The 22,505-nt window shown below is 40.1% G+C and overlaps 1 protein-coding gene across 2 annotated transcripts in view; it reads right to left on the bottom strand.

Annotated features, from left to right (window-relative positions):
• Window positions 1–19,809, bottom strand: part of tnrc18 (trinucleotide repeat containing 18) — a 52,003-nt gene extending 32,194 nt beyond the window's left edge. For both annotated transcript variants that reach the window (XM_015378604.1, XM_015378603.1), the window contains exons 1-3: window positions 19,687–19,809; window positions 17,804–18,164; window positions 2,211–2,351 (exon numbers count right to left, since the gene is read on the bottom strand). In XM_015378604.1, coding sequence (XP_015234090.1) covers window positions 2,211–2,351; window positions 17,804–17,996 — 334 coding nt within the window. In that variant the 5' untranslated portion in view covers window positions 17,997–18,164; window positions 19,687–19,809. The remainder of the gene's footprint in view (window positions 1–2,210; window positions 2,352–17,803; window positions 18,165–19,686) is intronic.
• Between the last annotated feature and the right edge of the window lie 2,696 nt (window positions 19,810–22,505).

Consider the following 22,505-nt stretch of genomic DNA (forward strand, 5'->3'; position numbering starts at 1 on the left):
CCTTATAGTCGTGAAAATACGGTACTATTTATTTACAATCATGATAAGAAAATTAAGTTTGCAGAGAGAAATAAAGAAATATTTTTTTCATTTTTAAAAGCTCATTAATCCTCTCTGTAAAGCAAATATAAATATAACAAATATAAGAAAAGAAGTCTCATCTTTTCAATTAAAGATGCTCCAAACTGTGAGAAATGTGACCTTGTTTCGGTAAAAACATTACCAGCTGATTCTATAGTCCACTGCATGTGGTTCTAGGTTGCCCATCTGCAGCTGCTGCTCTCAGAGACCAGATCTTAATATAGATCTCAGGCTTGGAAACTTTTAAACCCTCCCCTGCAGTACCTTTTAAAAAACTAAACAAAGACTAACAATACCAAAGGAAGGAACTAATAAAAGATCAAAGTTTAATGTTAAATTTGGATCTGCAAAATAACAGCAAGCGCTTTTGTTTACTTAACACACGGTTGAAGAAAACCAGATATAAGGGTGTGGTGTTCTCCATTCAAATACTGTTAATACTCTGACACAAAGTGCTGGAAATAAAACTAAACAAATCTGTCTGCTTACATGGAAAACTCAAAGTAGAACAGGATTGTTTTTGGATGGAGAAGAGGGGACTGAGAAAGAACTTAAAGGCATGCAGGAGGGGTGTCTCGTAAAGCTTCCTTTAACCGCAGATAACAGCTGAACACGAACTCCAGCAGCTAAGTCTCACAGCTCCTGAGCATCCCAGGCTGGAAATGTCGGCAGCTTATAAAAAACATTAACTGCTCATACAGTCAGCCACCAGCTCTTAGGTAGCTCTCTCAGCCTGTGATGGATTTCTTTCATATCAAAGCAAGTGAGTTACGTGGCTTTTGCAGCCTGTGGGCAGAATTTAGTTCCTCTAGCTTAAGATACTAAAGCATCAGTGAGAGCTAAACTCAGATCAAGACCAGTCATTCATCTGATATTTCCTCCGCTTCAGTTACTGCCGCTTCACTCAAACTTTGACACTACTGGAACTTTTCCACATTTTGACACATTACAACAACAAAACAAGGGTGAATTTCACTGGGATTTTATGTGACGAACAGCCTGAAAAAAAGAGGAAGGAATAAAGAGAAGTCTGAAAAGTGTGGCGTGCATTTGTACACAAGAGAATGAAAGCTGGTTTTGGCAATGAAGCAATATCCCAAAATATAATCTAAACAACACAGTAAAACTACCAAGCCTCCACCTAAATAAATAAGATGTTTACATACCTGATTAAAAAAAAAAAAAAAAAAATTGCATTTCTTTTTTTTTTTATTCATATTACGATCCTAAAGGTATCTGAAGGCATCAAATATGCTGGCATGGAACCAATTCATGCATTTATCTCAAACCTTAATCTGTGATTGCTTGTTTTCATTGTAAAAAGGTGAAGCAGCGCAGGAGAAAAACCATAAAAAATTAATTGCTTTATGGAGGTCAGAGTTGTTGCTGTTCTGCAGGAAGCTAAAGGTCAGCGAGCGAGTTAAAAACACAGATGTGATCACATGCCTGTGCTGTACCCTTGACAGGTCCTTGGTTTAGAGAAAGTAGCCCAAGAAAGTCTGGGGGAAAAAAAAAACAAAAAAAAAAACAGACCACATCATCTAAGAAGAGGTCTAAGATAATGCAATCTGCTTTAAAGGAAATCTTAACTGGAATCCGTTTGTCCTTCTCTCTTTACTTTGTCAGCACACAGAGTTAGATGCCTTTCCTACTATCTGACCTTCCACCCTGATGTGACGCGATAAGCAGTCACAAAAAGAAAAAAAAACACAAGGGAACGAAAAGAGAGGAGAGATTTAATCGCTTGCCGACCAGTCCCAAACAAAGGCACGAAAAGAGTACGGAAAAAGATGTCAAGGAAAAGTGGGACGGGAGAGCTACAGAGGGGGACTGAGACACACTGAATGGAGAGAGAGAAAAGATAGATTACAGTATGAGGGGACGGGCGAAGGCAGAGGACTGGTTGAGGACGTAGGAAGTAAGACACATTTAGGCCAGAGCTGAGGGTAGAGCCGCCAGGCGTAACATAGAAATGGGACAGGACCCTGCTGGTGAGAGCAGAAACAGAAGAAGAACGGGCCTTCTGGGGATTGAGATCCGGCGCGCGAAGGGGAAAACGTCCTGAAAGTGTAACGACACTTTGAATTATGTTCCTGAGACTGACAGCCAGAGAGGCAAATGTTGTTTACCTTCATGAGCATGTGATGCCCAGAGCTGAGCCATCTGCAGGCTGCTGGGATTGCTCGACCTGTAGGTGGGGTCAGAGGTCAACGAGGAGGGGCCTGGATAACCTGACAGGAACGGACTCGAGCCTGGCGGGAAGGCATCGCCTGGAAGAAGAACAGAGATTCTCAGTCATCTGGAAATAAAATGACATACATATACATATATATATACATATATATATATATATACACATATACATATATATATACACATATACATACATATATATATATATACATATATATATATATATACACATATACATATATATATACACATATACATACATATATATATATATACATATATATATATATATATATATATATATATATATATATATATATATATATATATATATATATATATATATATATATATATATATATATATATATATATATATATATATTATATTTTCATACAGTAGAAGCCTCTGCTTTTCTGACTGGATGTGGGGAGCTCAGTCAATATATACGCTGATGTTTCTCAATGTGCTGTAATCACATCAGCACTCAGCCACCGTCCACAGGCAGACGGCCCAAGGAGACAGGAGCGGTTCAGCAAACCGCAGGGTGAAAACCCACAGTCATCAAAACAGGTTACTTAACAAAACCAGGGTATTAGATAAAGCTGGCACACATTCACAGGCCATCACAACCATCACTGTCTTGGAAACGCTGTCATATATTAGACCTGCAAACTTAATATATTGAACTGAGATTTCACTTGTTGGATAAAAACCCAGACTAGGACAAATATCTAGACAAATTGTACTTGTCTTTTTATGTTTTTAAAATAAAAACAGGTCTAACTGCATGTCCTTTCATCTCAATAAACGGCAACATAAATCCTGTAACTGATTCTGGAAACATCTGGAGAAGGGTCCTCTGATAGGATGAGACCGAACTAAACATTCTGGTGAACAAGCAAAATTGTTTTAGAAAAACGCAAAACTCTGCTCATCTACTACCATCATAGTGACTGGAATAGTATCTTTACCAGGGAACATATGATGTGTTAGGGTTAGAGTTGAGAACAGTGCTGAAAAGGCTGCCAGAGCTAGAAAATTAGGGTTCCGATTCAATGTGTTAGGGTGGCCTAGTCAAAGTCCTGACCTAAACATAGATAAGAATCTGTCACACTGGGACTGATATTTAAAGCCAGACTGACTGAGCTTGTGTTTTTCTTCTGAAGATTGAAAATAAAAATGCACAAAACGAGGACATACATAAATCCCAGAAGACAATTAGTTTGAACTCAGGGCAGCAGAATACACCCCCAATCCACAAATTTCTGATTGCTTCAGAAATTTAAAACAAACATGGACCCCTTCTCTTCTACTTCTTAATTAATCACTTGTTTGCATTAGCTCATCGTTTAAGCGACGATAAAACATTTTATATCTTCTACTTTAGAGGAACCGCATCCAAAATTCAGTGAGGAGCTGCCAGATTTTACTTGTTGCACACGCAGCAGAAACACCAATCTGATTTGTTTTGCAGACTTTAATGTAACTCAAGCACAGAGGAGGAATCGGAAACCTCCCCGATCAAAGCCCACCGACATCAAACCATCAAACCCGGTTCCTCCATCCAGCCCTCGTAAAACAAATCCCATATCTGAACATGATGCACTTATCGATTGCTTTTATTCCACTCTGCTTTTTCCATGTTTGCTATCCGTAATCACAACCTCCAAGGAGTTTCATGGTTTGGCCAACCCCCACCAACACCATCCTCCTCGTCCAGGCCCATTACTGCACAGCCATTACCCCGATAAACCTAACCATGTGTGTAGGGGAAGAGGGGGTGGGGACCGAACGCATGCATGTGTGTGTGTTTCTGTATTACTCCGCTGGGAATCTCTGAAACGCGCTGTGCCTGCCGAGTTCCCCCCTGCATCTAAATCAGTACATTAAAGCTCCAGTCCGTCAGCGCCTCCGCACTCTCTATGTCACACACCTAACATTCCAAATCAATACCAAATGCAGCTTTCCAATTAATCAGAGATGTACACACACACAGCAGTGATGCACTTTGGCTTTATGCTCTGAACATACTGTGTAGGTGGAACCTTTAGTTAGAGATTTATTAAAGTCCCCCTGCATGCATGTGTGCATGGGCGCATGTGTTGTGTTTGCGGCTGCAGCGGTTTGTAAATGATCCTGCATGTGCAAAATGCGTCGCCTTCACCTAGCTGATGATTAGTTCGATTTCACGACATATTCCATCCAGAGTGACTGAGACGGTTCATATGTGACCCACAATCCTGTTAGATTTAAGTAAAAAAAATAGGAGCCAGAGCCAGAGGCAGATTATCATACTATTGTTCTCATAGAAACTGATTTTGTTTGAGGTGATTCAGAACTGAAGCTGGAAGAGCAAGTTCTGCAGGAAACATTAAGGAGGCCAACAAAGAGGTAATTACAAGACATTCACATTCTGAATGCCAGCATGAATAGGTGTGCATCCCTCAGCCTGCTTCACAATGGACAACACTATTATGTAACAGAGCTTTGTCAACATGCCAGCGGCAATAGATCATAACTTACTATGAGAACTCGGAGTTTGTTAACAAAAGTATTCACACCCCATGACTAAACAGACCCAGATTGAAATCTACCAATAGGTCCAGTCTAAATGTCTGATAGGGCCTAGATGATATGAAGGTGAAAGACCCCTTTAATGAGTGTTTATCTTGGAGTTCAGATGTGATGATTTAAAGACGGAAGATAAGTTAAAATTATTATTCTCTGAGAATTACATTTTCTAAACTAAATCATAATAAATACAGACTGGAAACACTTGTCGATTGGTTTCATGTTGGTATTTCGCCCACGCAATTATCCAAACCTGGAATTTAATCAAAGTAAAAATTGCAAACTTTTCCAAATGTTTCCAGAACCCTGCTAAATTAACTTAGAAGTGCAATCATATAGTTTTTGACAAAAAACTATTTTTTTTTATGGCTTCCTTAAGTTTATCGAATAAAAGCTTCCCCACAGTATGATGCTCCCACCACCATGGATTACTGCCAGATTATTTCCTGACTGATGTGTATTGCTTACATTTGGTCTCATCTGACAGGAGCTCCTCTTTTTGCATGTTTGCTGTGTCCCTTTAATGGCTTTGGGTAAACTTCAGAGTTATTCCATCTCTACCTAATAGCCGCTATCTGTGGAGGACATGACGAATAACTGTCCCCCCATGGCTGCCTGTGATCAATTCTTTCTCTGCCCATCCTGTTAGCTTAGATGGGCAGCCATGTCTTAAAAGGTTTAAATGGGGCTGCATAATATAGAGCAATCTTAGCATCTGTTTCATGGAGATTTTCTCATTGAATACTAGAAAGGCTAAACCTCCTATCTAAGTTTTGTAAAATCATTGGTAAAATATCCATTGTCAAACCTTATAAAAGTGCATTAAATATTTGCTAACATTATCATGATTTCGTGAGTATGTTGCACATTAATCAATGTATTCTACTCTTTGAAGCAATCTCCCCTCCGCTCTGGAGCAGCAGGACGCTGCATGTCAGTCTCTATTAGAAATCCTTGTTAAGGTTTGAGCCTCTGTCCGTTGAGGTAACAGTGAGAAAGTAGAACCCCGATTGGATAGAACACTAAAATACGTCACCTTCAGTGAGGCAAATCTCTTAGGTCTATGGAGCAGGTGCGTGAAACTGGCTGCTGATTGGCAAACATAGTTAAGGATTTCTGACTGAGTGCCCAGACAGCGAAGAGGATTTCCTCTCATTAAGAGTCATCTTCTGCTGGATCCTTGTCGTTTCTTTCTGGAGTTTATTATTTCAGAGCGCATCAAAACAGCTATTTTCACCTGTTGAAGTGATGTGTTTTAGTTGTTTCAGCATTTTTTTAATGCAATACTTGACCGTTGGATTTAATTAACACCATTCAGTCTCCCCTGTTTCATAATAAAGGTAACAATGGAGAAGATGGATAAAAAAAAAAACTATCAAACTTAAATACATGAAAAGAAAAATAAAGTTTTTTAAAAAATCTCTATATATACATTTATATAAAAACATATAAAAAAAAAAATAAAAGATAAAAAAAAAAAGTTTATATATAGATTTTCTTTTAACCTTTCCATAAATTCCCAATAACATCCATTAGTGTTTGGTTTCAATGTGACCAAGTGTGCGTCTCCTCCCACATTAGGTAGGGTGCAAAACTGATGTTATTGTTAACTAATTATTCTCACTTTCTAATAGTTACCTGGTATGTTTAGGGAAGCAAACATAGTAACAACCCTCCAACAAACCCAAACAGTAGTCATTTCCAGCCTCCACATGTTGAAGTTGTTTCACGGCTGTTTTTATGTCAGCAGCTTTCTGCTCTTCAGGCCAAACACAGAAGGCTCTTCAACAAACGCATCAGAGGCACAGATGCCTCACCGGAGCACGGATCAATCCCAGCTACCTACAGGCTCTTTATTCCTTGTGTGCACAGCATGCAAACACACAACAAACCCCCCCTTCTTTCCCTTCCTGATCAGTTTAGAGGAGGGGAAAGAAGGGAAGAGCTGGAACGAGGCAAACATTTGCTCTCCTTGTTCCAGTAACAACATCCAAATGTAAGCTGAGAGGGAAATGTTTTGGAATGACTCTTCATTCCTCCTCCTCTCTCTTTCCTTTCTTCCCCTCCCACTCCTCACCACACACCCATAAACACAAGCTTCATTTGGCTCCCAGTTCAAACGACAGCTAGTTTACCACACCAGGATAGGCGTGTTGCCAAGAGAGGCGTGCTCTCTGACTCCACAGCGCTCTCTCAGAGTCCATTTTCAGATCCTCGTCAGAAGAAGAAAATGTCAGCAACAGAGACGCGATGGGAAGCCGCAGATCTGAAGCGTTTCGGACGCCCACATGATGGAGAAAAACCCAGAAAATCAGAACAGAGATCCTGGTACCTAAATCAATATAAGAAGCATTGAAACCCAACGAAAAAAATAAAAAAATAAAAAGACAACATTGGGGAACATCCAAAAACAAACGAAATGAGAGAGAGAAAATCTCTACACACACACACACACACACACCACAAACACCTACACACACTCTGTGAACCCATCTGTTATCCATCAGTGGGACTCGGAGCGGGGTTAGCTGGGGGGGAATCTCTATTGATCTCCTGGTTTTATTCCCAGCAAATAAACGTAAAACTCTGCTGTTCTATCCATCTCTGGATCAACTAACCAGGACGCTACAACTGATAGCCATTAATCCTGACTGCAGAGACGGAGAACAGGACCTGAAACACACACGGGGCTTATATTCACTCACACTGAGATGGAAACTGGTCCAATGTTCCTTCTTTTTGAGATTTGGCCAGAAATCTGTTTTTCTTTCCAAGGCTAGAAGTCGGGTGATTTGTAGCCCTCATATATATAGAGAGAGAGAACCTTAAAAATATATATACCACTGACCTTTTATTCATATAACCACGCTACAACCACAAACCTCAATTTGATTGACCTACTAATCTTATTCATGTTGAAGTATTTGCAAATGCTGATCAGAAAAACAGAGCGTGCATTAGCGTTTAGCCTGAGGGGGAGAACTTTGTAGAACGACCTTTAGTGGTGGTTACAGCTGCAAGTCTTTTGACACACGTCTCTGATAGGGCTGGATGATTCACTGCATGTGCACTATATGATACATTTGTTTTTTCCAAATGGCAGAGGCACTCAACTTCTCAAATTGTTCCATTTCATGAGAGAAGGATGCTAACCTTCTAATTCCAGACCTTTTTTGTATTAAATCTGGTTTGCTGCCACACACAGAAAGCTGGATTTATGCATCCATGTAGTTTTCTCTTTCCTGTCCAGTGGAGTCATGCCAAATAGCAGCTTGGCTATCAGTCTATACCTCCGACTTTTTACTTCAGCATGTTGCAGAATCATGCAGCAGTTGGGTGAATGTGACCCGCAGGCACTTGGAGGCATATAATCGTTTGTTTGTTGCAAAAACAGAGACTTTATGTTCCCGGATTACACTGATGGAACGGCAAATGTCCAACAGTTAGTTTCAAGTCTAGCTTGACGACAGTATTGTGCCTCTCTTTTAGTTATTGCAAAAGAAAGTGAATCAAAAGGGGAAAAAAGAACAATTATATTGATTTTTGTTAAACAAAACTTAAGATTGACCCTCACAGACTGATGGCCATTACTTTGACATTAGCTCAACCGGTTTCTGGAGCTGATTCTTTAAGCCGATGTCTCCTCTTCTTCCCCCGTTTACATGATAAAAATTAGTTAATAAAAAGGAAGAGTTTAACAGGTTGAAATAAATTGAATAATAATAAGAAAAAAAAAAAAGATTAACAAATGGAGTAAGAGGCAATGCAGGTGACGTATGCAGCTGAGGCCATTAAAATGATCCAGACGACGCATTGATCGATTTATGCCCTCTACCATCTTCACACGTCTGCAGACTGAAATATTGGCCCTTTTTTGGCCCGAACAATCTTAAATTCTACCCTTTTCAACCAATATTGCAATTTAACCTTAATTTTCTCTTTTATTTGCAGTTACCACATGTATGCAGATGTTTCCCTCCAGGGTTTCATCTCTTTGATGACCTTCAAAGCGTGCTGGTCAAGAGATTGTTGCAGGAATTCACCGTTGCCGTTATGTGGAAAAGTTCTAACCAATGATTCACATCGTTTTAATGGAGCGCAGCCTGTGGGTTCAAAGGTTCTGATGGAAGCTGAATCTATTACCTCATTTTTAAATCAGAATTTACTTAATCTTACTAATAAACTCCAACCAGCTCCACAGCATAATGCTTCCTCCACCATGTTTCACTAAGGAAGTCTGCTGTCAGGAGTATGTGAAGTGTTATGTGTTCCATCCGTCGTCTCTATTATAAGAGCAAAGTTGACTAAAAGGTAGAAAATGGAGCTGCATAAAATCAGTCTTAACACCCATTAGGATATCAGTGTGTGCTGCGTTAAAGGGACCTTCCTGAATGTAAAGTTTGGTAGGAGGCTGACCTTCTGCATGTCAGGAATAGGTTTGCTTGCTGCCCTTAATGCCCACCCCTGGTATTCGCTGTCAGTGACTGAGATACTCCACCTTCCAGACGGGGGAGGGGGCATCTGGTCTAACCTGAGACCACATCAAGAACAGCATTTAAAGACCAAGATGAAAGCAACTAGAGAGCATTTCAAAGCTGGTTGTAATGCAGCAGGTGTTGCAGCAAACGTAATAATAAATTCTGCATGTGGCGGCTCATCGGTTAGCTAACAGTAAACGGAGCAACTTTTATCCGAAGCCAAACTACAGGGTGAGCAGACGGTTATCTAGACGCTCCTTGTTCCATCATTCTAACAGGCTGCAAACTAGTTAAACAGACAAGCCGGGGCAGCTCAAAGGAGTGGATTGGTTTGCTGCAGGCGGCGAGAGCGAAGGCAGCAGGTGGAGCTGGACGACTTCACCCAGTAGACATCCATACATATGCAGGGGGAAAAAAGCCCCCCTTTGCCAGCTGTGTTTCTAAGCTGATAGGATGAGAAAACACAGATGAAATGATCCATGTAGTAACTTTTATCAGTTGCATTAAAAGAAGACGGGAAGAAGAAAACAGGAAGCTGAACAGCGAAAGAAATGCCTGCCAAGATGTGACTCAACAGAATATGTGTGACATAATGCTTCTGCTTCGTTACATGACTACATCTGGGGGACAAAAAGAATGTGTCCTTTTGGATGAAAGAGGTAAAAATTTACAAGCTTTCAAAAGACATGAGATGAAATGAAAACTGGGAGCAGGAAAAAGAAAAGAGGCGTGAATATCTGGAGGGTTGGACTTTCTGATGTTTGGAAAACACATTTCCTAACATCCCCCTCCCTCCTCCCTCCATGACTCATTTCACAGTTTCATATGTTCAAAAGATAAACATTATTGTGTTAACAGACCAGGCATTCATTTGAATTTTTCCTAGTGTTATTTTGTGTTAAATATAGCATTCCCAGGAAGTGTAAATTGGATCCCGATTTATGCAAACAAAACGGAAATATACTGTAAAAAAGAAAAACCCTATGCATGAATGCATGGATGAGAATTTGGATGGAAGTTTTTTTTTTCTCCAAATTCTTATTTTAATTTCACAAAATCATAAAGCTGTATTTGGCTCAACATGCCAAGATGAGCAGTTAAAGTGATATAAAAGGATAAAAAGCAAAAGCTTCTAATTAATTGTTTATATTTTAACAAATCTAATGTACGGGAAGAAAAGGTCCAAAGAATCTGCACTGTTTGAAGCTCTCCTCTTAATCAATCACAAGAAGTCTGGGCCTGCTATTAGTGGCAAAAGCATTGGTGTTACTAATACCATTATCGCTGGCGCAGAAAGTCCCACAAGAGCAACCGTGATGTAGCGCCACCAAAACTGTCTCCAACCGTAGAGGCTGGAACAGCCGCAGAGCTCAACTCTACAAGGCTCAGGCCCTCAAACCTCCTAGAAGGCAGCAGCAGCCATTCTGGCAAACGCCATGCGCCCCTGACAGGTGTTCGCTCTCCAAACGGCGAAACGTCGCCATGAATGACAAGCACAGCTGGGTGGCGACTCAGAGCAACGCTCACGTTCATAAATATAAAGACGTTCAATCTCTGCTGGTTATGTAAAGGAAAGATCCTTTGTGAACAAAAACAAAAAACATGGCTTTACCCCTTTGGATTAAAATGAAAACGTCATTTCAAACACGTAACCTGATCCAATTTATTTTACAGAGCTGTACAAAAAATAGAAAAATCTATTTGATTTATCAGATTAGGGTTCTAATCTTCCCACAGATTGGATTCAAAAATTGGAAATTTTTGATTCTGTGAACGCATCATAAGCAACACCCCCTTGGATTTACGCGCTGCTACGGAGATGAACCACTGATGGCTACAGTTTAGTGCTGGTGAATAGTTAAGGAATGAANAGGAAAGATCCTTTGTGAACAAAAACAAAAAACATGGCTTTACCCCTTTGGATTAAAATGAAAACGTCATTTCAAACACGTAACCTGATCCAATTTATTTTACAGAGCTGTACAAAAAATAGAAAAATCTATTTGATTTATCAGATTAGGGTTCTAATCTTCCCACAGATTGGATTCAAAAATTGGAAATTTTTGATTCTGTGAACGCATCATAAGCAACACCCCCTTGGATTTACGCGCTGCTACGGAGATGAACCACTGATGGCTACAGTTTAGTGCTGGTGAATAGTTAAGGAATGAAATCAGAGGAACCACAGAGAAGTAAGAAGCCATTTGAGGTAAACCAGGTTCTCCAACATGCAGCTCACCGAGGCTGCGAGAGAGCGAGAGAGAGCAGAACATGCAGCGTTCACTGAATGATTTACAGCACCTTACCTTTTGTATCAGTTTTTTTAAGCCCTGGTTAGTCATGAAACATTTAGATTATCTCACACTTCAGATAATCACCTTTTATCTAAGAAATACAAAGGGAGATTGCCGTTTCTGTCATTTTAGTCACAGCAACTCCTAATATCAGACGCTATGACGTTGATTTGCCTCCCAGTATACGTATTGTTTGCTGATAACAGTACTGTAGTTTGAAAACATTTATTACATCATCTTATTTTATAGTAGGGATTGGTCGTTATTGTTTTATCGTTATCTGAAGGATTTATTGTGGCAGAGATAAAACTGATGGTGTTTGCAAACCCTAAAGCCTGGCGGTAAGGCTGGTAGAGTTACGCCTGTTTGATTAAACTATTGTTTCTACCTCCTGATGCTCTACCAGAGCCTCAGTAAACACAGAAATGTTGTACTAAAGCAACTACTGGGCTCTTAAAAGAACATGTGTAATGTTTAATCAAAGTGATGTATTTTTAGAGCATTTTATGGCCCCTTATCGTCCTAGTAATGATCTCTAAATCTTTTGGTGAATTTATAAGGTCATTCTTGCCTACCTCTGTGTGTAGATTGAAAAAAATCAATAGATGAGGATCAAACATCAATATAAGCAAGTTTAGGGAAACAAGTGAGGGGAAATGAGCAGTCTATAAGCCAGCTGATCAGCAGTATGCAGCAACTACACCAAGTGGAGGTAGGACAGCGCCCTGTTCAGAATAAAAAAAAAATCTGACGATCCAGAAATGTAAGAAAGAATTTCTTAGCAATCTAGTTTGACTCTCATGCAGGCAGCTGTGAGAGAGCGAGAGAGAGCAGAACAAGCAACTGATAAGAAAAACACTCAATCATTTATAGCAACATCCATTTTTAATCAAAGCTTTCAGTCCTGGTTAGTTGTGAAACATTTAGGAAATATTAGCAGCCATCTAATTTATCTTACACTTCAGGTAATCATCTATTACCGTAAGAAAAACACAAAGATTGCCGTTTCTGTAATTTTAGTCACAGCAGCTCCTAATATCAGACCTTAACATGGGTAACCGTCCTGCTTCTAGCCCCGACTGCCGGAATGCCACGATGCTGAAATAATTAAGAGACTGATCCAGACAGAGTGTTGAAATGTGATCAAACTTCCCTCCCAGTTCTTGTTTGGTCTGAGATAGGTGGATTCATTTCATCAGCTTGGGAGCGAACCTGTGTTTTCCGTATAGCCACCACTCATTTACTTATGAAACGGAGTCATGTAGCCAAACAGACAGACGGTGTAGTGTGTGACCTTTGTGTGTTTGAGGTTGTTGTTTGCGTTGAAGGGAGGGGTCCGGCCCAGCGAACGACTTAGCTAATGCTTTGGGTATTTCGGCATGCCACGGCTTGCTTGTTCTCCCGCTTATACACACACAGCATCCAATCACTCATGTCTGACAGGTGTGTGTTGGCCTCCTGGATCTGTGTGTGTGTTTGTGAGGAGTATAGTATGTCTGTGTGTGACGGGTTTATATTAGAAGGGCAATGCTGCCTTGTGCATTCTCTTAAGGAGGCTTTTTTTATTATTATCACTGAAGGATTCAATTAATCTGGGCAAGGAAGGGTCCGACCTGCATCTTCCAACACACGCAGGACTGCGCTTTGAATGCATATAAGCGGAGAGTTGTCACATTAATTCAAACAGGAAGGTGAAATAGGAGCACAGTGAAAGACAAACTAGTTCAGATTTCCCTGGTCTGTGCTGCAACCGCCATGAATTACAGCATGCATGTGCCCTTTGTGTTTGTGTGTGAAACAGGCTGAGAGACCAGGAGAAGGGTTACCGCATTTATCTAGCTGTATGAATACTTTGCGGCACAGATAAATCACCTTCTTTTCTTTCTGGAGTCCCAGGGGGAAACCCCCGGCCATGACCGCGGTAAGCAGAATCACATGTCCCCACAAACACAAGGCCTGGTCGCTTTCATCTGCACACAGTCGCTCTCAGACGCACAAACAGCGAGCCTAAAGAGACCAAAACACTGCCTTCATCCTTAGAGACAGCTCCTCTTCCACGTAGGTCTCCAGCAGCTGCTACATGCGTCTTATTTAGAGAAAGGCGATACATCGGACAGCCGATACGTGCACGCGTTGCCCGATTCACTGGAGCATTCAGGAGCAATGCCTTGAGATCAGAAAGCGCATGCAGACACTCCCTCCATTTACTATTCATTGTTGATGTTCTGTTTGATTTGAAAAGAAAAGTTTCTATTTTGTAACATTTGCCATCACTGTGTGATTTTACTCAAATTTCACTCCAAGAATCAGGCCAATGTTAATACAAATCAGCCTTAATGTAAAAAAAAATTCACTTGCATCTGTCCATTTCTTATTTCATTCCCAGTCATGTCCTGATCTTTGAGAAAGAAGTGATTCTACTGCAGCTTAAAACAGAAATACGAAACAGATACAGTTGAGAGAAATTATCTACATTAGAAAAACAGCAGCTCTAATTATCATAAATATTTAAACTAACCACCCCCACAGGATGCTTTCAGATTCCTGATGCATGGCGTGCATCAAGAGAGGCACGGCTGCAACACAGAAATAAAACCGTCCCCGGCCAGGTCTCATGTCTGCATTTACGTTGCGGCACGTCTTACCGCTGCGGCTCTCAGCCTCTACGGCGATGGGAACTAGAGGAAGACGACAGATGGCCTCAATCTGGTGACAGAAACACCGGCAGAGCTCCAGTGGAAGGAGGAGTCCTTCTATGTCCATAAACAGTCTATTCCCAGAGTGGAGTAGGAATACAGAAATGTGTTAAATGGAAAATTAAAGTAGATCATAGAGCAAAAGAGAGCAAGACTCTCAACAGATAACAGGAAGGCTGGATGAGTTAAAGCCAGGTCGTATTCTCTTTAGTCTATAATAAAATATGCCGGATTTATAATTTTTAGGGCTGCAACTAACGATTGTTTTGCAAATGGATGAATTTGTCAATTATTTATTCAATTAATCGATTTATAATCAGATAGCCAAAGGTTCCTAATAGAAGACTTTTTACAAAATTAAACCAGAGGAACATAAAACTTTTTCAATTGAGGAGTTCTGGATAGAGCATAGTGACAGACAAAAAACATTTTTTAAATCTTAAATGCAAAATATTTACATTTTTTTCACAATTTTAGTATAATTACTGCTCTAAATGGGTCGCTTTGTCAGTTAAAGGCATGTTTTACAGTCTCTATACTCCAGCTAGTGATTAATAGATTACTAAATGAATTTTTTATGATTAATTAATCATGATTAATCTGATTAATTGTTCCAGCCCTATATTTATTGTTACATGCATATATAGTTTGTTACAGAAAAGGCAGAGTTGGACACATACATATCTGACGAGCATAAACTACACAATTATTCAAGGTCTGAAATCTTAAAAAAAACTGATGTCTGCTAGTCTGTATAAAATAAAATATGAACCCCTCTGTTTGTTCTAGTTTGGATTTTTCATTAATGAAAAACATGAAATTCACACCAAAAGCTCTACTGTATTCAAATGGGATGTGAAGATAAAAGAAATAATCTGAGGAAACATTGTTGGTTTTTTTGTTGAAATCAGGAATTTCTCTCCGGGGGGGGCGGACAGACAAAACAGAAGATGTAAACAGTCAAATCCCTTATTAAGATATCTGTTCTAAAAAAAAAATTATAATAATAATCCAAAAAGGAACAAATTAGCCCCACTTCCAATAACGTGTGTTAACAAGAGCAGCAAAAGGAATCCCTAGACTCGTCTGATTGCACGTCGATCTCTGCAGCAGCATTTCAACTGGCACATTATGCACATTTCCAGTTACTGGGTAATTATTATGTAATAAGCTTACATAGTGTTATTACAAACGTGGGACAGAGAATTCATTCGTTTTTTGGTTTTTTTCTTTTAGTCAATGTAATGTGTGGGGATTTGACAGTGAGCAGCACCATAAAACTAAATGACCCGTGCAGTATGTGTGGACCAAAGACATAGAGGGAGAAGGTCACTGTGTGGGCAGAATTAAAAAAAACTATGTACCAGTAAAAAGGAGTGCTTAAACTAGCAATCCGATCTGGAACGCCGGTTTGGGTCCATTCCATCATGCAGACACCCCCCCCACATCCACCACCACTGGCTGCGCTTCAAGCTTGTTCTGCAAAAGCATGTCTGCACACACACCACAAGCAGTTTTCAGCTCGTTTCAGAGCCACGGGAGAAGAAAATAAAAAGGGCGAACATGGATTCATCGAACTGAAACAGGCTTCTACAGGACAGCGTTTTGTTTTTCTAAATAGACGTGGCATGTGTGTTCCTCTGACGGCAAATATTACATTTTCATGGAGGACTGCAAAGATTCATTGGTGGAAACTGCAAAACGCCCCACTCTGGTTCTCCTCTTTGCAACAATGCGGCCATCAATCATCGTAACACCCCTCAGTGTGAGATGATTTCATCTCTGACACCTTTTTGTTGTTTGTGTGTGAGTCGAGTGTGTGGGCTTTGTCAGGGCGTCTAATTAATGCTTCATCAGAGCCGTGCCCTCCGAGCTCTGCTTGACTTTAGTGGAAGCCTCACTCTCGCTCCACAGTCATCGTATTCCGGGAGAAAACAGTTCAAGCGAAGGATGCACAACTCTGGAAAAAAATGTAACTAAGATCTAGATCAGTGGATCTAAATCAGATCTGATAAAAACAAAACCTGGTGTTCTCACACTCTGATCTTAATGTCCTAACTGTGATTTCAAATGACTGTAGTTTGGGGTTCATTAAATATTTAGAAAACCAAAGTTTCTTTCGAATTTTCAGAAGCACTGTGACCTAAAATGCTACAATTCGGAGGTCTGATTTATTCAGAAAAGAATTTAAAAATCAATTGCTCCGATCTAGAAACAGAAAAGCAACAATAACTGCTGCTGGACCTCAAACATTTTAACTTATTAAATGTTACTTAAAAATACACATTATTTTCTTTACTTTCCAAAAGATGAAAAAGTAGTAGGTTTTTTGACGTAGATGCATTAAATATTACCCCTTGAAATATTTCCAAACTGCTGAATCTGTCCTCTGAGCAATAAGCATAGTAGAGGTTTTTCAGCCAGCTGACCAGCAGTGCAGTAGGGGAAGAGATATGGAGGAGATACAAGAGCTTTATTAAACCCTGATAATGCATTTAAAGCACATGTTGCAGGTTGATGCATTAATGGCATGAAAGCAGTTAAAGTTTTCAGCTTTGCTCACTCTGATATTAAACTTAAGGGGAAAAGAACAGACAACAATAACATAAACGTGTATAAACTGCCACTTATGATCTCTGCTGAATGGTGCATTTCTTGTTAGTCTCTTATGACTTACAATTTTGGCTGTTTTGCAAACCCAAACCCAAAGTTCAAACCCAAACCCAAGTCTCCTTCCTGTTTGGGAATAGCTTTATGACTCAGGACTTTTTTTTCCTTTTCTTTTTTCTTTTCCCAAAAGCTGTCCCTTCAATCTGCCTAACATATATTTACTCTACTGTAACCCTCACTTTCATTATGCATTCACAAAACTGCGCAAACATGCAGTCCCTTTATGCTCTCTTCCTTCAAACGGCACCCAGCACTGATATCAGGAATAGAAATGACAGCTCTGGTTAGTGAAAGTCAGAGAAGAAAATCACCAGAGAAACATCAACAGGATTTGATTTACAGTCAACAACACAGTATCCCTACTCTTTCTTCAAAGATTCCTCTGGGATTTTGAATCAGCACAAGGAAAAAGAAGAAAAAAAAGCATAAGAACAATCATTCCTCCCTTCACACAAACACTCAGGCCATTTCAGTCAGCAGTGCTCCATCATCCTTCTCTATAAGGTAACACCACTTCACCATTCCCACTCTCTGCAGAGCACTATGCGCAACATCCCTCTCTCTCTGAGCAATAACAGCCTAATGATCCACAGGCAATCAGAAGCCCACCTCACCCGCAGCCAAACCAAAACACTCCTATCTGTGTCTGCAAGGACAGCTGCTCACTGTAGTAATTTTCCGCTGCAGCGGCTGACGATCCTTCACATGGTCTGTTTACATCCAAACTTGCCACAGTTTCATCAGCCTTCATCCTAACTCACTGTTTATATTGATGACTGTTTTTTTTTTAAGATTTCGCTTTAAATGGAGCACTTACTGTGATGTGGATGTAGGTTAATGGCCGATGGCAGAAATTTGCCGGAGTGCAGAGGGGGCGGATGGCCGGGCGAGGGAGGGAGCCTCCCGGCCGCGGCCACCGCTCTGATCCGGTGAGGCTCCATGGCGAGCCCCGCCAACAGCGGCGGGGGGACGTGGACGGATCGAGGCGGACCGAAATCTCTGCCATCCATTATCCACAGATGGGAAAGTTGTTACAGAAAAAAATAAAAATACAATGCGTCCGTTCGGATAAATCCCCGGGAGGAAATTAAAAAAAAAGGTAATAGAGCCAATTCTGGCTATAATAGTGTCTTTAGTTTCCCAGGCGATTCGGACTCCTTTTCAGCCATTCTGCTGACCTATAAAACACAACAAGGTAAACATCACTCGATGCAGAACCCTGATTTAGATTCAGGATTTCTCTCCTTTTTCCTGTGAAAAGGCGGCCCATAGCAGCGATGACGCAGTTTAGAAAAACATTTCAAAAACTACATTCACAATAACAGCTGGACCCCAACGCATGACCGAACAAGCTGCCCCGACTGTGCTCTAATTACACATTAGAAAAGCACTTCAACATGTACGTGTAATTTTAACGTTTCGATGGTTTAAACGGTGCTCCACCCCCCCACCGCCGAGCTGAGCATGCCGAGCTGGAGCTCTGCAGGAGCGGCCAGCTGCTCTGCGCTCACCGCGGAGGGAAAAAAAACATCGGATCCCGATAAAGAAACGCAAAACCTTTTATTTACACCAACAAATAAGCTTTTTTACATCGATCCGACTGCTTTAAAGAAATGCACAAGTATCGGGAGAGAGAGAGAGATGAATAAATAAATTAAAAAAACTCCCCATAAATACTGAAGGGCGCTTCAAATATACATTTCAAACGGTTTAAAAATAAATAAGGTTAAAAAAACGCATGCATCTTTAATAGGCCAGGGGTTAGGTGGTGTTTTGTTGCTCGTGGAGGCATGTAGATTTAGTACGATTTGCTTTTATCACTGGAAATGAAATCTAAATATAACATTTATGTTACTTTATTTACACTCTGAAGCAATAAACGGACCCTGATGATGGAGATTTAAAGATGTAAAATGATAGCGAAATTTTTGTAGGATCTGATTTTATTCAAAATTATTTCCATTTATAAATATTTATATTTTTTTGCTTTTAAAATGTTGAAATAAAGCTTTCCGAACACTGTGCCGCAATGTTACCATTTTAATCACCATTAAAAAGTTCAAACGAATAATTATTTGGTAGGTTTTAATTTAAAATGTAACTAAATTCACCTTTAAAGGTTGCAAAATTGCGAAAAATAATATATATTTAGCAGCGACTCGTGATATCCAGGCGGGCGGGATCAGAAGAGCGCCTCGCCGAGACGAAAAAAACATCAAATAAAAGATAAAAAAAGAGAGTAATCTTTATTTTTACGTTTTTAAGGAAACACATAAGGTACAAACTTTGTTTTTAATGTCACTGGAAATGCCTGTGAAGGTGGGTTAGCTCGTTTCCAGCTCCGGGTGGATGAACTGCGGCGGCGGCGGCGGCGGCGAAGGCAGCGGCAGCGGGCGGAGGAGCTCTGCGTTTCAGCCACGTTTCAAACTTTTCACGCTTCCATTAAACACGCAGGGAAACTTCCAGGGAGGTGCCGTCTTCAAAGGAGGAGACGGGGGGAGAAAACACTTCGAGCGCAATAACAACACCACCCTTCCTCCGCGCCTTTTTAATTAAAAAACAACGGTTTTAAAACGTTTTTTTCCCAAAGGAAGAAAAAGCAGAAAAAACTAAAAACAAACTTTAAAAAAAAAAAGACAGCGCGAGCGCTTATATCGGTGTGGACGATTAAAGGGGAAGAGAGGTGAATAAAAAGCAAACCTTTCTCAAAATTCATCCAGGCTGCTGGAAAAACTGGAGTAGTCCATTACAAGCTGGTCCGAAGGTAAACTGGGGGGGAGAGAAAGCCCCTGACGCGTCCTCCTCAGCAATGAAACACAGCATTGTTTTTACAAGCCCCGCCCACCTCCTTCACCGCCGCGCAGCCCTCTACGTTTCTAAAAGCTGCCTTCTCATTGGCCGCAGTGGATGTCAATCAATGTCCCTGGTGCATTAAAAAAAAAAAGCACCCTTGCTGTTCGCCAGCTCTATAAAACCAATTATGGAGCAAGGAGGCAGTGCAGTTTCAAGGTCCCCTCTCCCTTCAAGACTGAGCGACCAAAACAAGGAGAGGGTCTTTACGGGGGGGGGGAGCTTTACAGTGGGGCTCAGTTCTCATCTTAGGAGAATGAATAATTAATGATTAACCTGATTAATGCATGACTTTCTTTGCTTTTCATTTCCCTTTTAGACAAAAACTTTTCACGCGTCCGGAACAGTCCTGACATTCAATAGCAATAACCACACCTTGGACATTCTGCTGCCCCCTCCCCTCAGTTCATTGGAATACATTTTTTGTGTTACAGTTAAAACCCAGAAAATAATTGTGCAAACAAACATTTGTAAACTCATAATATTTGAAATATCATGCAAAACATATAGTTTAAATAGTTTTGCAAGAGATTTGAAATATTCTGAGTTCACATATGTTTGCTATGCACAACTTCTGACTAATATGTACACAACTGTGCTTTTATGTACAACTTTATTTTGATAGTGATATTACCCCATAGTATTGACTGAGTTATATTTAGTGTACAATTTACAGAGCTTTAAGTATATTTTATGTACCTTTATGGTTGATTGAACAGTTTTTGGCAGCTCCCTTGCCTTATTTTGAAGTTCTGGCCACAGGAAACCAGTCAGCACAAATTAAAATATTACCACACTGTGACAAATTTTAGATCAAAAGAATTACATGTGGGGAAAAAATCGATTTCTAAAATATGACTGACAAAAAATATATATTTTATGTAAAATCACTGCTTGACATAATTGATCGCCTGCTTCCTTTATCATAAATCAGTTGTATATAATGTAAATAAGTGACTACATCGGTAGTATTAGAATACTGCACCAATTCCAAAGAATTAACTTGTAACTTGTTTACACGCTGATCTGTTACCATAGCAACATGATCTGAGAGCTCAAAAACAACTACTGGGCTGGATCCTGCAGTTGGCATATTAGCAAATCTTTGCCATCACAGTCCCAAACAAATTACTCACTGATTGTGAAGCACAGGAGAGAAGGCTCTCTGAGAAACACTTATTTTCAGCATTTATGTGTCCACAGTAGGTTGGCTTGGAATTTTTCAGTTTGTCCAAGCTAACTTTAGCCCCTGGAACTTGAGCTGTTAGCTTGCAGTTACTTTAAGCTAACTTTAGCCCTTAGCCTGCAGTTACATTATGCTAACTTTAGCTGTTAGCTTGCAGTTGCATTAAGCTAACTTTAGCCCTTAGCCTGCAGTTACATTATGCTAACTTTAGCTGTTAGCTTGCAGTTGCATTAAGCTAACTTTAGCCCTTGGCCTGCAGTTACATTAAGCTAACTTTATGTCACCTTGCAGTTACATTAAGTTTATCTTTTAGCCTGCAGTTTGATTAAGCTAACATTATCTGTTAGTTTGACATTACATTTAAACTAACTTCAGCTTTTAACTTGCAGTTATAATAAGCTAATTTTGGCCCTTAGCATGCAGTTACATTGAGCTAACTGTAGCTTTAGATGGGGCTATATTAAGCTTACTTAAGCCATTAGCTTCGAGTAAATTAGCCATTAGCCTGTTTAGTGATCTTAGCTTCATGTGGTATCGTAATTATGGTAGACACCAAAAGCAGACGTGAAAATTTCGAAAACACCCACTCATGTCATAATTTCCACTTGAAAGCTGTAAAATACTATGATACCTGAGTTGCCGAAATGATTCTGTATGGTGAATACTGCATCATTAGGCTTTCTCTCCTGTAGAGTTTATAGCCTACACAATACCGAGACATACATTTAAAATATATATATATAAATATATATATATTTATATATATATTTTTATCACCATTTACACTCGTCATTTTGAAATGCCTGTTATTGTTTGATTTCATCAGATGCTCTCTAGCATTCGGTCCATGCATTTGATGCATCCTCTTCTTCTAGGAAGAGGATGCATCAAACTAGAAAGTCTAACTGTTTTGGTCAGAATAATCTTGTATCCAACATGTTTCTGTTCTCTACCACAACAAAAGCAGTTGCTGATAATGTGCTGATAATTTCTACTTTACAAGTGTTAAGGATCATCTTTACCACACCACATGGAGGCAGCATCAGTACCTGGAGGAAGTCCCCCTACTACTGTCTTAAACTGTCTTCATCTTACCCTGAAACATAAGGAATCGGTTAAGGAAAGTGAATCTATTCAGATAACTCATACACATTATTTGTTCTTTTGAACAGCTCTTTTATTAAAAATGTTTTGCTAAGTTGCACCCCCTTACTGACAGCACAACGAAAAAGTCTCAGAAGATGATCGGTGGAATTGAGAAGAAACTTTAATAGTGGAGGCTTCTCTCTGGTTCCCTGAACTTGTCTCTCAGGGTGGAATAAAGCCTGGCTTTGAGTATGCAAATGCAAAAAGAAGAAAAAAATACCCTGCAAGCTGTAGATGACACAAGGCTGGGCACCTCCAGCCCCGGGTCCAAGTCCTGAGGGGGAACAAACACACGGACATTTGCATAAGAAGAGGAGTAAAACTGCTGTAGCCTACT

This window comes from Cyprinodon variegatus, unplaced genomic scaffold (genome assembly GCF_000732505.1).
Source record: "Cyprinodon variegatus isolate N-32 unplaced genomic scaffold, C_variegatus-1.0 Scaffold175, whole genome shotgun sequence".
NCBI lineage: Eukaryota > Metazoa > Chordata > Actinopteri > Cyprinodontiformes > Cyprinodontidae > Cyprinodon > Cyprinodon variegatus.